Raw genomic sequence first — 15,770 nt, 5'->3', positions numbered from 1 at the left:
TGACCAGAAAAGTCCAGCTGTGGGGAAAAATAATTTATCATAATCTTCCCATCCTGTTATGCACTGTCATAATTCTCATGATCATATAGTTCAAGTAGGTATTTAATTTTTTGTTTTTTGTTTTAAAAAAGATAATTACAATGGCATTGGCATCAAACCCCAACATGGTGAAACCTCAAATTTAACAATAACTACCTGTGCACAGTATTTAACTAAGTAGTTGCACTAGTGCAGGGATTAGCAATAGCGCAACAGGATTTTCCCATCCTGCATATGCCCTGCGCCATCTCCAAATTTACACTAGAGGCTTGGGGGGAAACCCTAGAACAGGTTAAGGGTCAACATGGGGGGAAGACTGTTCCACTGCACAACAATAAATTCTTATGCCGACACAGCAAACTGCTTGATGCTACACAGAATACAACCTTTTATCTTGATACATGTTAGGCTTCTGAAAAAAGGCAACTATTCACACCACCATTTCCCGCTGAAGGAAAAACACACAAAGTATGACTACAGAATACCATCCTTGGTTTGTTGAACTCTTGTACAGCAGCTTGCTTTCACTAAATCAGAGTCCCTGCCAAATCCATCTCTTTTTAGAACATCTCAGTTGGGGTCTATTGACTCCCCAGAGAGTAGGTTTCATCCCTGAGCTCTCCCCAACCAACACACAGCCTCCGGTGTGAATCAGTGAAATGTGTGAAGTAGACTCATGTAAAAGGGAAACTGCTCTCCCTTTCCTAAAAGACAAGGATCAGAGCCAGACCACTGCTTTTCTGCCCAGTTCTCTAGAACTGTTCCAGGAGGCCCATGCAGCTGCTTAAAATTTAGCCAGTCATCTCAAAGATTCTGCTTTCAATTGTGTTTTATTGTACATATTTTTTTCTTCCCTGCTCTTATATTTCATGAGACGGCTGTATATAAACACTTTCATTAAAAAAAAAAAAAAAGAATGTGAACAGCAACTAGGAGGAAACTTATCAGCTGAGATTAGCGGTGCTCAAAGAGAAAGTCACGAAGCTATGTTGCATGCACGGCTTCAGAGGAAATTATGTGAATGCATAGTTATGTACATGTGATTCTTCTTTCAAAATATTAATTCCAGCAGCATTATATAACACGAATGCCCCCAAAATGCAAGAATCCAGAAGTCTCCCCAAGGTACAACAGACCCAGGCAAATGGAAATCACTTTTAGGAATTACGCTATCAAGCAACAGATGAACAATGTCTTCTAAAGGCTATAAACTCAGCAGCGGCAGCAGCACCACCACCATCACAGTACAAATTCAGAAGCCACAGTATGATCAAATTAAATTAGTATGTAGAGTTGAAAACATGTTATCGTTTTCTGGTAAGTGTCTCCTCACTGAAGGGATAGGTTTCCTGCCCCTGGTTTATGGGATCAATGCAAAAAGGTCACCGAGGTCTCCTGAACAATAAATGAACTGACCACACAGAGCTTGAAAAACAGCAATGATCTGGCATTAAAAAGTAGCACAAATCAAGCAGGACAGTGCTAATCCACAACAAGTGAGAAGAAATGCTTAAAACACCATTGGTAATGACCCTGTAATCTTCACCTGCTCTCTCCATCTGCTGGTAGACTGCTCTTGCATAGTTTGCTACATCCCCCCTCACTACAAGAACACAAACCAGAGCAGGCTACTAATATTGTTCATTGCAAGAGAAGACTGAAGGCACCTTCTGGAAATATTTCTCAGACTCCACAGCAACCTCAAACCTCTGCATAGGAAGCACAGGGTCATCACAGCTCCATGATCAGAGTAAATTCTCTGTGCGGAGAAGGTCGCACCTTCAATCTCTGACAACCCCACGTAGCAGGTGATGGGAAAGACCTCCTTCCACGACCCACTAAGCAGGTCGTCTCTAAAAGCTGGCAATACTGGGCCAGACTGGGGTGGCAAATCAGATATGAATGGTGAGCCAAATCTGAATTTCTCATACCCTTTGCAGGCCAAATTAGACAGGTGGGCTAATCAGGTGCTGGGTGCTTTAAAGTGCTTGCAATCATGGGGACATCATGCAGAGCTTGCAAAGAGTTGACCATCAGCATTTTGCAACTCCCTTCAAGGACTGGCTGACTGCAGAGTCTCCTCCAATAAGAGAAACTCAGCGCAGCTGATTCCATAGAGCTTAAAGAACGGAGAGCATTGATGTCAATGACAGGCACCAACTTTGGGCTTAACTTTCTGCAGCAACTGACTATACTCCCTCAACCACAAGCCTCCCTTGCCAATGCACAACTGGGAAAGCACTTTAAGGCACTGGCAGCTGCATCTCCACCTGTCCTGGGCCCGAATGTCGTATGTGGGCAGCTGGGTGTGGTTTGGGAAAAATGCCCTTGCAGGCCCAACTGGAACCCATGGTGGGCCTTATCAGAAACCCATGGTGGGCCTTATAGTCCTAACCTGCAAATGGTGGCTTTCAAATGGCAACACTGTATGAACATTGTATGTATAGTTCATTTTGTCTTTGTTTTGTGGCTGGTGGATAGTCTCGCAGGGTTGGAGTAGCTAGGTAGGAGAAAATTCCCTTCAAAACAAATGGATTCTGCAGGGCAAAGTCCAATTTTTACGTGTACGCCCACACCACTTCTATATTATAATGCGTCACTATTTTAAAAAAAAGAGGTGATGCTCAAGAAGCATGATTCATTTTGTATTAAAGGCAACTCGAATACAGAGAGGTCAACTCAGTATAATACTTTAAGTCATATGCAAAAAGACTTAAGCACATCTTTCAAAAACTGACAATCAGTACCTTTTTAAACTTTCCTTGTCGCTTTGCTGCAGACTGCCCCTGGGAGTTAGAATAACACACTGTAAGAACACATGCACAAAACTCTGTGGAATGGAGCGACCTCCTCCTGTTATGTTTTTGTTCTCTACTCAGGACCTAAAAGTCAGTGTCTTGTTCCCTTTAAATACTGCTTATAAGATAATATTTGAGCATATTAGAATAAAACTTGTGTATCCTGTTGCACTTTAGGTTCTTGTTTTTTAAAAAAGCGAGCAAATGTTAAAGAGAGCTAATCAAATTGAGCTTTTGACATGGCCACCATAAAGTGAATGTGGCAATCTCAATTATTTAGCAACAAGTTAACGGGAGCTGCTCCCCGTCCCAAGTTAAAGAAAACACCTAACTAACTGAACACCTCAATTTCTGTCTCCCACTGAATATGCCGCTGGTTGTAGCAGGAACGCAACATGATGGATGCTATTGTTTTTAACACTCCGCAACAGGACTGTGTGGAGAAATTCTGACCAAATGTTCAAGCCAGCTTGAGACTTTGGTTCTCTTGAAATCATTATGCACACACTGACATGCTCATACATTATACCCTGTCTTCCTTGCTCAACAGCTTTTCCCGCACACAACCCTGCCGCTGTTAACGAAATTATTTCTTTAGCATCAAAACACACAAAAAATAAGGTCAGGAAGATGTAGGGCAAAGCACTTAGGCTGGTGTAAGCAAGCCTATGGCCACCGTGTTAAATTTCTTTAAATATCAATATGACCTAGCCTAAGGTGCTCCCTTGAGACCAACTTGTCTTCTCAGTGACTGCTCTTTGGCGAGCGGATCGTGACAACTGGTCTTGAAAGCGTCTTCAAAAATATGTCAGGTTCTGACCCATTTTTTCTTCTGGCTGTACTTCACCAAAACGTGCTACAAGGGCAATCCTTTAGCATTGGTAGATAAAATATTTACAGCCCAGAAGAAAATGAGCTGGGGTAGAATCGACTGTTAATCTACTGCAGTAGAGTAATCGACTGTTAATACTTTACTGCAGTGTTCCCCATCATCCCTGACTTCTGGTTCTGCTAGCTAAGGATGATGGAAGTTGTAGTTCAAAAACAGCTGGAGGCACTGTTCTTCTGTAAGCACTATTAATTGCAAATATCACCTTCCACCTGTACTGATGCAAGCAGGCAGAAAAGAGAGCCAGGATGGCAGAAAAATATTCTATATGGGTAAAACCAGCTCAAAAAAACCCCTAAGTGTAGGGAGAATAACACCACTATTTTTGGCCACTGCTGCTAATGCACGGTGTGGCCAGAAGGTACAATTGGCAAGTGGTTCCCTAATTCTCACCCGCCCCCCGATCCCACTCCAACATGGCATAGTGATGCATAAGAAATCTACAAGTCCAATATGAAACTGACGAATGACCCTTTTCCATAATTGGCCAGCTCTGACCAAGAAGCTTATTTGAAAGGCGATTTTATTTTAAAAATGAAGTATAAGGCTGCTGAGAGAGTTCCTGGATCACAATTATATTGATGCTGACCTCTAGAAATGTCTTAGATTTTGTCGTACCTTCTCACAATCCTATTACATTTAGCTCCCTTACCTAACCTTTTAGAATGAAGGAATTTATGTCTATTAGAAAGTGACCTCTAGCCTGCTCAACACAGAGTAGATTTTTTTAAAAGTAATCCTTAAAAATGTGAAGTGAGCAAATAAGAAAATGACTTAACTTTTGCAACCAGACTCGGGCACAATCCAGCAAACACTATTGTTACTGCAATCACTGAAATGAACACATATTCGCTCAGGGGCAAAGCTTACTGGTTTGTATCCTTAATGAAAATCTGTTTGAGGGAGAATATTATTTTCCTAGATCTCTGTATAAATACAAAGGATGCCAGATCACTTTTTACAGCTTTGTATTATATAAGGCAGGTGAAACCTCACGCCAATAGAGCATCAAATGAGGGAGCATTGGAGACTAACAACCTCCAACATCTAGAGGAAGTGAGATAGGACTTTGTGCTCTATGGTGCAAAAAAGTACATTATCAAAGGGAAAAATAGCTGGATAAAAAGCACTATGTTAAGTATGTCTTGACAGTGTCTCTCATAATATAAAGTGTTGGATAATATGAAGTACTGGAAGTTATTGCAAACATACACACTCAAAATGAAGCTGAAAGTATTTTTAAACAGAAGAATCCTAGTATTTGGGCATTGGAGCTGCATGGAAAATTATCAGCCATTTAAAATGGCAGTAAACGGCAGTTTTCTTTTTGAAAAATGCAAGTTTATAAACTTGGGTGTTTTTATAAAAAAACAAAAACAACTCACCGCTTTCTTTCCAAGATCAGTCTTTGAAAGGGTTAATGATCCTGCAAGGTAACAGCCTGGACTTGCTCCTTTAGGTACTCTAACAAAAAGGGAACCATAGCACAAAATGAACGGTACATAGTATAAAACGCCCAACGCATAAAATGGTCACAGAAGAGATTTGGTGTAACAGGGGACTGGGAAATATGGCAAAGCGCACCCCAAAGCTGCGAAGGACTGGGGCAAGACACACAGACAAAAGCTGTGAATCCAAGCCTAATGTGCTCTCTTTGCTTTGCTTTGCTGTGTTAGGTGGGGAGGGTAGCAAAAGAGATCTAAACATCCACATATATTCTTGGTGGAGATTGGAGAAAGAGGAGCTGAGGGTATTCCCCTAGCCCAGTCTCTGGCCAAGCCTTTCACTGAAGGAACTGCTTCCTAGGGACAGGGCGAGACAGAGGTTCCTGGACCACTGGAGGTCAATACGTAGGGAACACCGACCACCTGCTTTTGTTACCCGAGTCTGAAGACTCAGAACAGTTCTCAACCTTTATAAAGTGTTGTACACAGTAAGAGGAGTTACTTACTTGTCATCTGGCAAAGTGGAAACAAAGAAGGGCTGGCTATGTTTTGGTGGCAGAGACATACTGTTTGCCTTCTTCTTCCCCAAGAGAGCCTGGGCGTGGCTTTCGTAAATATCTAAATTCAGGGCACTAGACAGTCTATGAGAGATAATAAACGGAAGGTCTTTGAGACGATCCAGTTCGCTGTTCTGCTCATGGCGGATCTGTAGCCGAACGGTGTAATCGCCTTTCTCCAATTTCATGGAATACTAAGGAAGAGAGAAATAAAGCTTTTCTTTAGCACAAAGAACAATCGATACTTTGCAAAGTGAACAATAAGCCCTGCATTAAAAAAACAAAACAGTAGAGCTTAACACTTCAGTTCAATATGTCATTTGTCCCTTTGATCAATTTCCCTTCTTTGATAAATACAACTAAAAAATAATATGTATTGAATTGAATTTATATACCGCCCTCAATCAGAGCAGTCCACAGCAAAAACATACAAGCAAAGATAAAGACACAAAATACATAACAACAAAACAAAACATACCTGGTGAGGATAAGCATCTCCTGACCCCATCTGTTTTTTATTCTGGTCAAAGATGATCCACAACTGGCTGTCATATTCTGACTCGTACAAGAGCTCACAGAGCAAAGGACAACTCGGAGTAACTTCTCCACTCTTAGGCTGAAAAAAGTCAGAGAATGTTGAGGATATTCAATAATAAAAACCACTTCTTTATACACACAGCTTAGGACATAGCTTATATTTAACGTACAGTTAAATGCATTAAATGCAACCTACATATGAGAACAGTATTTTTTTTGTTTAAAAAGCGAACTTACTTGATGAAAGTTGTACGTCAAAACCATCTCATACAATTGCCGATTATTTGGCAAAACATCCCGTGATCCTAATGGCTTTATTTTAGCACTCAGTGGCCTGTAATTCAGCAATACAATGATAAGCATTAGGAGCTAGGTGCAGGGTGCATTTTTAAAAAGACATTTCACAAATTTCATATGCCACTTTTCTGAAAGAATTCTAAGGCAAAGTGGTGTACAAAATTTAAATAAAATTAAAGTTCCAACAACCTAAAAATATCATCATATAAAAACCCAGGTGATATCCAACCTCGCCTTTTAAAGAGGGCAGAGCAATGGAGCTCAGTATAGTCTGTTCTGCTAGTGGCTCTCAGGACTGTGACTCTCATTAGCCCAAGTGATGCTAAATATTCATGATTCTAGCTTTAGGTCTTCCGTTATATCACTAATGGAAAAAATCCCATTGTTTTAGACACATGAACTTCCAATTTAACTACCTTGCTGCTGTGTATCCTGAGGCAGAATCATTACCAATGCCTGCAGGAAGCTTTTACCATTGCCACTTTTAAGACAGAAACAAAATTCAGATAGGAATTAACATCATACCCTCCTGAAAAAAACCCTGCAGAATCGTACCTTGGAAGTCAAACGGAATCCGTTCCGGAAGTCTGTTAGACTTCAAAAATGTTCGGAAACCAAAGTGCAACTTCTGATTGGCTGCAGGAAGCTCCTGCAGCCAATTGGAAGCCCCCAAAGCCCCATCGGATGTTCAGGTTCCAAAAATAGTTCGCAAACCGGAACACTCACTTCCAGGTCTGCGGCATTTGGGAGCCAAAACGTCCGAGTACCAAGGCGTTTGGGATCCGAGGTATGCCTGTACTTTCCTATTCAGCCTCTGGAAGAGTTGTTTAGCGTGAACCTTGTTTGGCCTTCATTTCACGTGGACCAAAACATATTGCGAATCAACACAGCTCCCTGGTTTTCGATTTAAACTACTGTACCTTAGTGTCTGAACCCAGCTTTTCAGATTTATGGAAGGTGCAATGTCTTCATATCTCAGTGTTGTCTGAACATCAAAGCGCACAATGCCTTCCGAAGCATGCTAAAAAAAAAGAGGGTGCTTGTTAGGACTTATTTTCTGCTGGACGTTATTATGAATTAGGTGGTGTGCATGCGAACGTCTACATGAAGAAGCATTTGATGAACTGGAACATAGGAAGCTAACTCAGACCATTGATCTATCTAGCTCAGTATATTCTACAGTGACTCTCCAGCATTTCAGACTGGAGACATTCCTAGCCCTGCATCAAGATTGCCTGGGATTGAACAAAGCAGTTGCTCTACCACTGACCTACAACTCTTCCCAAAAATAAAGGGTTAGTAAGCTTGAAAATTCTACAAGGAGACGGGCATGCAAGCACACCACATTTATGAAAAACACACTCAGTTATTCTGAAGTCAGGAAGCCAGAAGCCAGTGAGACAGCAGGAAAGTTGGGGTATTAGGAGAGGAAGGAAGGGAAGAAAAGGGAGCAGCACCCAAAAAACCCCCCAAACCCCCAAATGAAGCAGGAGAGGCGGAAAAGCCTCGGAATATGAACCTTTCAAATAATTTATGATACAATAAAATGCTGAACACATTTCAGATAAAAGAATGAGCATATAAATAATTAAGTCAACCACGATGAGTCAACCAGGCTTGGATGAGTCAGAAAGGCAACCTATACATATTTTGAAATAACACTCCATGATTTATTTATTTTTAAAAAACCTCGACTACAGAATTTCATACCAAGAAGTCACAGCTCTCCAAGCATTTTCTCCCACCCTTTAAATGAACCATAAAGCAAAATAAAGACAACACGGAATGATACTCACGACGTTTAATTGAGAAGCAGTGCAAACTATGCCATGGAAGGATAGGGTGTAATCAATGCTGACATCATTGAGGCTTGCCCACCAACGGGCAATGCAAAATTCAATTGTTCTCCCACCCTTCGTGGGGAAAAAAAAGAAGATTTAGAGGTATATCTGACGTTCATTCTTTATGAAGCCCCCCCAAACTAGAATTCCAGTGCAGCTCAGAATACTTAAAAAACAACAACCACCACAATACCTTGGCTGCAAAACTACCTTAAAGGATCCATTCTCATCCAACTCTAATTACTATGCGCATGCTTTAGTCACGCAACAACAGGCAGCTATAGGCAGACGGCTTCAGATTTAGCCCACACAGATTCTATTCGGAAAACTATAAATGGCTAGCCACTTTATTCATAAAATGAACCCATAATGTTAATCTAGGGCAGAAAGGCAAACATTTTCTGGGCCGAGAGCAGCACTGACTCATCTTCAACCATTCAGGGGCCGCTTATGAAAATGGACATGGCCAAAATTGCAGTTTACAATTTCTGATCTTTTTATATCTTTTATTTAACCATTCGCTATTCATTAAGTTCCATTCTCTTATTTTCTTATGACAAAACTGGAGGGGTCAGGAGGTCACAAACCCTCTTTGACATCAGAGCAGAGGGCCCACAGGAGCAGCCATAATTTATTTTTTTAATGAAAAAAAAACCACCACCACAATATTCAGCAGGTCATCATTGCCTATTACTGCACTCTATAAGGCAACACTTAACTCTGTTTTGAATTCAAGGTCACTTACTAGGACAGGAAAAGCTTCAGTGACTGATCCCTTTTCTGGTATTGAAGAGAACTTGTAGAACTCATGGCTTCGGTACGCCTTTTGCTTTACTAGTTGAACCGCATGGAGAACGAACTTGGCAGTTACATCAGGTGATGAGGAACATACTGTTACTTCTAAGTAAGAGAAAAGGCACAGCTTTAGGCCTAGTGCTCTATGGGCCTCTGACTCACTCCCCTCTGAAGATAGCAGGCCAAGTGTGTGCTTAATTCCTTGATAAAGGATACACATTATCTTTTAAAGTACTGTATAACACAAATTCCGAATAGGTGCAGAATTAAGCTGTGACAACTTAAAATAAGGACTCTTAAAGTGACACGCAAATACAGAAAATGTCACTCGGTTCTTAAACTGTACAACAGCTTTTCAGCAGCATACATTCAGGTTAAGTTCCCTAAGAATTCAGGGGGACAATTTGCTACCTAATTTGCCTTACCAGCCCACGTTGCTCCAGAAGGGACTTCAACAAAGTGTCTTTGGATTTGACCAGGTTTAAAATGCACGTCAGTGAACTTGAGATCATAGTGTGAAGCTTCATCTGTTCTGTGAAGAGAGGAAAAGTTTAGAAAGTGCAAAAATCCTTATGGGGAGGGTTACAGGTCGGAATATTCACGGTATTTTAAAGATGTCTAGAGTCAACAATTCACGCAGCTCACAAATGGAGGGAAAGCATATCTCTCTCTCTTAGAAAAATGAGGCTCTGATCAGAGCAACTGTTTAAGATACCTGTTAATGCTTTCATATATACCCTTGACTAATAATCAAGATCCACATTGACAGGAAACTGGACCCTCAACGATAACTAATCAGGCTCCTTTAAAGTGTAAAATCATTATACTTATGTCAAGTCATGGTTTACATAGAATAAATATTTCCTGAGCATTAGATGTGTATAACACAAACAGGAGACATCACTGCTGTTGCTACTATTGAATATCAGATGCTGCAGACATACACTAAGGGAAGGCTACTTTGAAAATTAGATGCTGGGCTAGAGAGTTTGATTTAGCAGAGTTCTTATGTACTGTCACTACTACCAATTTATAGAAAGTTCCTTACTGTGTTGTAAATGATTCCTATTGCATAGATGGGATGGTAAGCTACTTCTCAAAATTCTAACAATGAGTCCACGTCAGAGTCTGGAAATTTGTTGTCCCACTTTCTAGCCTATGATCTATGCTCACTCTTGCCATTTTAACTGTTGCATTATACAAGGGAAGGTTTGCATTCTGCCTACTGGTAGTGGTGAAAAATACAAAGGTAGAGATAGAAGCCAGATCTTCCCACGAAGATTAGATGCAAGTTTGTTTTCAATAAAACATTGAAGGTGTAAAAAAACAACATAGTCACTTACCTTGCTGGTATAACAACAGTCACTGGAATTCTAAAGAGGGGGCCTGCGTTAGGCATAGATATTTCATAACCACACACCTAAAAAAGTTGAAAATGCAATAAAATTAGGTATTGCATTTAAAAACAAGTCTCAGTCCTTTGAAGATACTGATAAGCTGCCATGTATTAATCTTTTACAATTATATTTCCTGGAACTCTAGAACTCTACCGCAGGCATAGCCAATAGGGTGCCCTCCACATTCTGTAGGACTACAACTCCATTCAGCCCCAGCTAGAAGAGTCAATGGGAGCTGCACAAACTTCTAGAAGACATTGTGTTGGCCACCTTTGCCCTAACACATTAAATATAGTCCTCTAATGAACACACGCCAGCTGTGGGCCGGTCCACCGTTCCTCAGACCATGTGGAGGGCTGGACTATATTTTTTTTTGGGGGGGGGGAGAAGGAATTCCTGTGCCCCACAAATAACCCAGAGATGCATTTTAAATAAAAGCACTCATTCTACTCATGTAAAAACATGCTGATTCCCGGACCGTCCACGGGCCAGATTGAGAAGGCGATTGGGCCGCATCCGGTCCCCGGGCCTTCGGCTGCCTACCTGTGATGGCTTGTGTATGCTCTTTGCAATAAGCACCTCTGCTCACTCAGAGATATTTACAGTTCTTTATTTACTTATGTACAAGCAGCACATTACAATCATGCGTCCGAATCGTCCGGTTCAGATTCGGGGAGTGGCCTTCTCCGGCTTCTCCTCCAACAGAAAAGGCAGGGAAGTTTCATGGGATGTCTCTCCTCCCTCCGTTTTAACCCTCTCCTCTCCTGTGCAGACGGCACAGGCACAGGCTCACTGTCTGTTCCTGAACTTCCTGTGTGGTGCTGGAGCTCTGCTTCAGCATCCGAGAGCCTTTCCGCCTCCTGGCTCTCTCCCTCTTCCCCACCCGTCACTTCCTCTCCGACTGTTCCCGCTCCTCAAAGGCATTCCCTGGCAGTCCCGTGACATCACCCCTGGCCTAGGGCTTGTTAGTTCAAACTTATTCACAATGCTTCTTGAACACGTGTTCCTAAAATTTTTCCCTCTGCCCCAAATCTTATCTGCAGAAGACTGAAGGAATCACCTCTCTGAAACCCTACCTCTGCAAACAGCCCCTTGGAGCAATTCAAGCTGAACTTTGTTACTGTCCTCTTGCCAGTGCTACAGGGGGTGATTTGTGGAGGACGCCTGCTCTGTCAAATGATTGTCAAGAGCCCAACCCAAACTGGTGGAAAGTTTACATCCCAAGACTAAAAAGGCCAGTGAAGAGTAATTATATGGGATTTATCAGAAACATGTTATAGTTACGAGCACTAACTGAAATATGAACGGCCCATGGAAAAGGATAAATGAAAATAATAAAATATAAAATGTTAAACAATTTTAAGTAAAGGAATTTACTTAAATTGCTGCAAGGGGGGGGGGGAAGGGAAACACAGCCAAAAAACCCCCCAAAACCAACCAACAGAGCAGGAAGTTAACTTTACATTTGTATTAAATTGTATTCATTGGATGTAAATTCATTATTTTTTTTGAAAACTAATAAAATATAATTTGCAAAAAAGAAGAAGAGAGAATACCTCTGTATAGTGAACTCCTTCTCGCAGGCCACGCGGATCCACGCGAATGTTAATATGTCTACATTGGTTCATGAGCTCCAGATGTGTAGGGCACTGAACCCAGGATGCGCTTGAAGTTAAAGCTAAATGAAGCTGGAGAGATATCCTGTCAGCGTTGTCTGGAAGAAGAATGTGCAAAAGTTAAGGTTTTTACCCCATCCATCTGAAGCTGTTTTAATTAGGAAGAAATTATAAAGACAAGGGATTTTTAAATTAAAAAGTTTTCTTGTGATTTTATGGCAAACTTAAACATAAGCCCGTACTTTCCCCTTTGTTCAGCCGTGAAAATATTTACTATCACTGCACCTTTCCTACCTGTGTTTTCAGGGAAGAAGGGCTCTATGCCAACGCCATGGTCAGAAGGCACAGCTACCTGGGCAGGATCTCTGAGGTAGATTCCACGGTTGTTGCCAACAGTAATGGTGAAGCCTATGTTGTCAGCAAAAGTTGAGTTCTGGATGAGGTAGTCATAGGCTTTATCAACCTATTGAGAGAGGGGCGGGGAGGGAAATCAAAAGGGAATTTACTGAAAATGTGGAAGCCCATGGAAATCATCATTTTTTAAAAAATTTATGACTTTCATGCCCATGTCGGCTTAAAAGTGGTAATTCAGCGCCCTTCGTAGTGTTTCCACGGGGCAAGGCTCTTTCCAGCTTGGCAGGAAAGCACGAAACGTCTTCAAAATGTGCCCCACAGCCTTTCTAAACAAGAAAAAGAGCCCAACAGTTCAAAGGCAAGGGGAAATGTTTTCAGTAAGTCAACTTCCCTGGGAGAGGCCCTTGCCAAGAGAGACCCAGCAGCGAGAACACATGGACAGCTCATTTCACCCTATTAGAAAAGGGATGAAGATACAGTGGTGCCTCGGGTTAAGTACTTCATTCGTTCCGGAGGTCCATTCTTAACCTGAAACTGTTCTTAACCTGAAGCACCACTTTAGCTAATGGGGCCTCCTGCTGCTGCCGCACTGCCGGAGCACAATTTCTGTACTCATCCTGAAGCAAAGTTCTTAACCTGAAGCACTATTTCTGGGTTAGTGGAGTCTGTAACCTGAAGCGTATGTAACCTGAAGCGTATGTAACCTGAGGTACCACTATATTCCCTTTTAGGAGGACCTTCTCAGCTAAGCTGGCACTGTAGAGGATGTTTATACTTTATCGTGTGATCACTTTCTATCTCTTTCAAATCTGGTTGGATTTCAAATTATCATATTTTAAATAGTGTTTCTGTGGGTATTCAGCAGCATGCTCTTTCAAAAGCAGGATATAAGGATAAGCAGTAACACCATATGCCAAACTGTGTGAGAAACACAGTAGACAGAAAAACTTCCACAACACAGGGTCTTTGCTAAGCCTGTGTTCAATGGGATTTACTCCCACTAAATGTGCATAGGATTGCAATCAACTAACTAGTAGCAAAAGAACAATGAAAAGAGCAACGAAGAAAACAGGTTATGAGGAAATAAAAGAAGCCACTTAAACAGCTCAGGACCGCAATACCTCAAGGACTGTTCTTCCCATATGAACCTATCCGGCCCCTGAGATCCTCCTCAAGAGGTTCGGAGGGTTGCAACACTGAATGGGCCTTCTCTGCAGTGGCTCCCTGTCTGTGGAATGCCTTCCCCAGGTAAGTTCACATGGCGTCTTCATTATACACCTTTAGGCGCCAGGCAAAAACGTTCCTTTTTAACCAGGCCTTTGGTTGATCCAATTTACATCTTATGCCGTTTTAAAATATGTTTTTTTTGTGTGTGGGGGGGTATTGGGTTGTTGTTTTCATTTTATTATGTATTTTGTGGTTTTAGATCTTCATTTTATTCCGTGAACTGCTCTTAGACCTGGGGGTATAAATTCAATAAATAAAATAAAAAATGTGTATCAGGCGTCGCCTCTTGCCTCAAGCATTGTTTTCAAGAATTTGTTTTAGCACTTAGTTTGCAGCTTCAGTATTGTCTGGTAAGCCATTAGGTTCGAATGAGAGCCAACTGAAAACAAGGAAGAAATATAGGAAGTAGTACAGGAAATTTTTTATGCTAAACCTCAAATACTGGAGTGGAAGACCAGGGATACATTTGTTGATCAACAAATAGATTTGTTCTTCAGCTGACCTAAAAGACTGATGAGACAGTATTGATGACTACAACAGGATATGTTTATTTGCGCTCCAGCTTGTAATTACCTGAATAACACCATGTCCTTGGGCAAACACCTGTATGTTTTCCACCTTCACCGCAGTATTTTCCAGCGCTCTCCTGACCGAATGAACAGTGTAGCGCACATCATTAGCTTTAAGTCCTGTAACAGAGAAAAGGGGTGGGGAATTCATTGACAGCAATAAGAGAAATGCTCCTCACAAGTGAATCTTCATTATCATATGAATTGCATGCACATTATGAAACACTCTTTTGCTTTAACCAAAATGAACCTTGCTTTAAACAGTGGTGTTCCACATTACCTGATAGTACCAAGGCAATGCCACCACATGCGTTCGGTGAAGACATTGATGTGCCATTCATGAGCTGTGTCCCTCGTAATGTCCAGTTTGGGACAGAGGCAATAGCGCCTCCAGGTGCGCTGATGCTTACTCCCAGTGCTCCATCGGTACTGAAATTAATAGAAAATAGAGCAAAAATATAGTTAATACACCAACAACCCACCTGTTACTTCATAAGCCAGGCTTCCTCAGCCTTGGCCCTCCAGATGTTTTTGGCCTACAAGTCCCATGATACCTAGCTAGCAGGACCAGTGGTCAGGGATGATGGGAAGGGCCGAGTTTGAGGAAGCCTGTCATAAGCTGTTCAATTATTCCTCTTTTAGAGTCATACACAGACGAAACCATGCAAAATCCCCTTCTGACTCCCGTAAGAGAATCCTAAATACATGAATGCTAATCCATCAACATGCTGCATTAATATAGATGACAGCCTACCAAGCAGTGACTTACCGTGGTGTGCATACAATCACTTGATACTGACCATCTATATTGTCCAGCAATGGGGGGGAAATGGTCACCTATCTCCTCTCTCTTGATTTTTTTCATTCAGTTTTTTAATCCACTTACAGAAGGATATGTACACCTGGCAACACACACTTCATCTGAGCATATGGAGCTACTTTTGGTTTACATACATAGTCCAAATGTCCACTGACTGGCAAGAGGTTCTCTAGCATACAAGGCTGAGATTTTTCCTAGCCACTGTTTATTGGGAACCTTTAACTGGAGATTGAAGCCAGAACCTTATGCTACTCAGCTACGGATGCTCACTACTTGACAGGATGAAACAACGACTTTGCCAAGTTGTAAGCTTTTAATGTTTGATGTTTTGTTTTGTCCCTTTGTATTTTGTTGGAAGCTGCCCAGAGTGGCTGGGGCAACCCAGTCAGATGGGTGGCATACAAGAAATATATTTTATTATTATTATTTATTATACTAAGTTACCACTTGCTAAATGGTTGCCTGTATCTACCCACTACCTGAAACCCTTTATCTCCTCATCCCACTCCTCTCTCTTCTGGAATAATGTCTTTTCTCAAAACTTCTCTGAATAAAATCAATTAGGATTTGATTCTTTCTTACTTACTAG

General features: G+C 41.5%; 1 protein-coding gene across 4 annotated transcripts in view; it reads right to left on the bottom strand.

Moving 5' to 3' along the window:
* Positions 1-15,770, bottom strand: part of TPP2 (tripeptidyl peptidase 2) — a 41,613-nt gene that overhangs the window by 9,065 nt on the left and 16,778 nt on the right. For 2 of the 4 annotated variants that reach the window (XR_014525560.1, XM_083501068.1), the window contains exons 11-24: positions 14,642-14,790; positions 14,366-14,481; positions 12,506-12,674; positions 12,152-12,309; positions 10,542-10,618; positions 9,624-9,730; positions 9,149-9,303; positions 8,359-8,475; positions 7,483-7,583; positions 6,503-6,599; positions 6,207-6,344; positions 5,678-5,922; positions 5,112-5,190; positions 2,787-2,825 (exon numbers count right to left, since the gene is read on the bottom strand). Coding sequence is in view for 2 of the 4 variants with exons in the window: in XM_083501068.1 (XP_083357194.1) it covers positions 2,787-2,825; positions 5,112-5,190; positions 5,678-5,922; positions 6,207-6,344; positions 6,503-6,599; positions 7,483-7,583; positions 8,359-8,475; positions 9,149-9,303; positions 9,624-9,730; positions 10,542-10,618; positions 12,152-12,309; positions 12,506-12,674; positions 14,366-14,481; positions 14,642-14,790 (1,747 nt within the window). In the remaining 2 variants the exon portion in view is untranslated. The remainder of the gene's footprint in view (positions 1-2,786; positions 2,826-5,111; positions 5,191-5,677; positions 5,923-6,206; positions 6,345-6,502; positions 6,600-7,482; positions 7,584-8,358; positions 8,476-9,148; positions 9,304-9,623; positions 9,731-10,541; positions 10,619-12,151; positions 12,310-12,505; positions 12,675-14,365; positions 14,482-14,641; positions 14,791-15,770) is intronic. The other 2 variants (XR_014525561.1, XM_083501069.1) reach the window with 1 other exon arrangement.

The sequence above is a fragment of the Podarcis liolepis genome (assembly GCF_965112155.1).
Source record: "Podarcis liolepis genome assembly, chromosome: 4".
NCBI classification, from domain to species: domain Eukaryota; kingdom Metazoa; phylum Chordata; class Lepidosauria; order Squamata; family Lacertidae; genus Podarcis; species Podarcis liolepis.
Note: the sequence above shows the minus strand (reverse complement) of the source record. Positions and strands in the feature narration are given on the sequence as shown.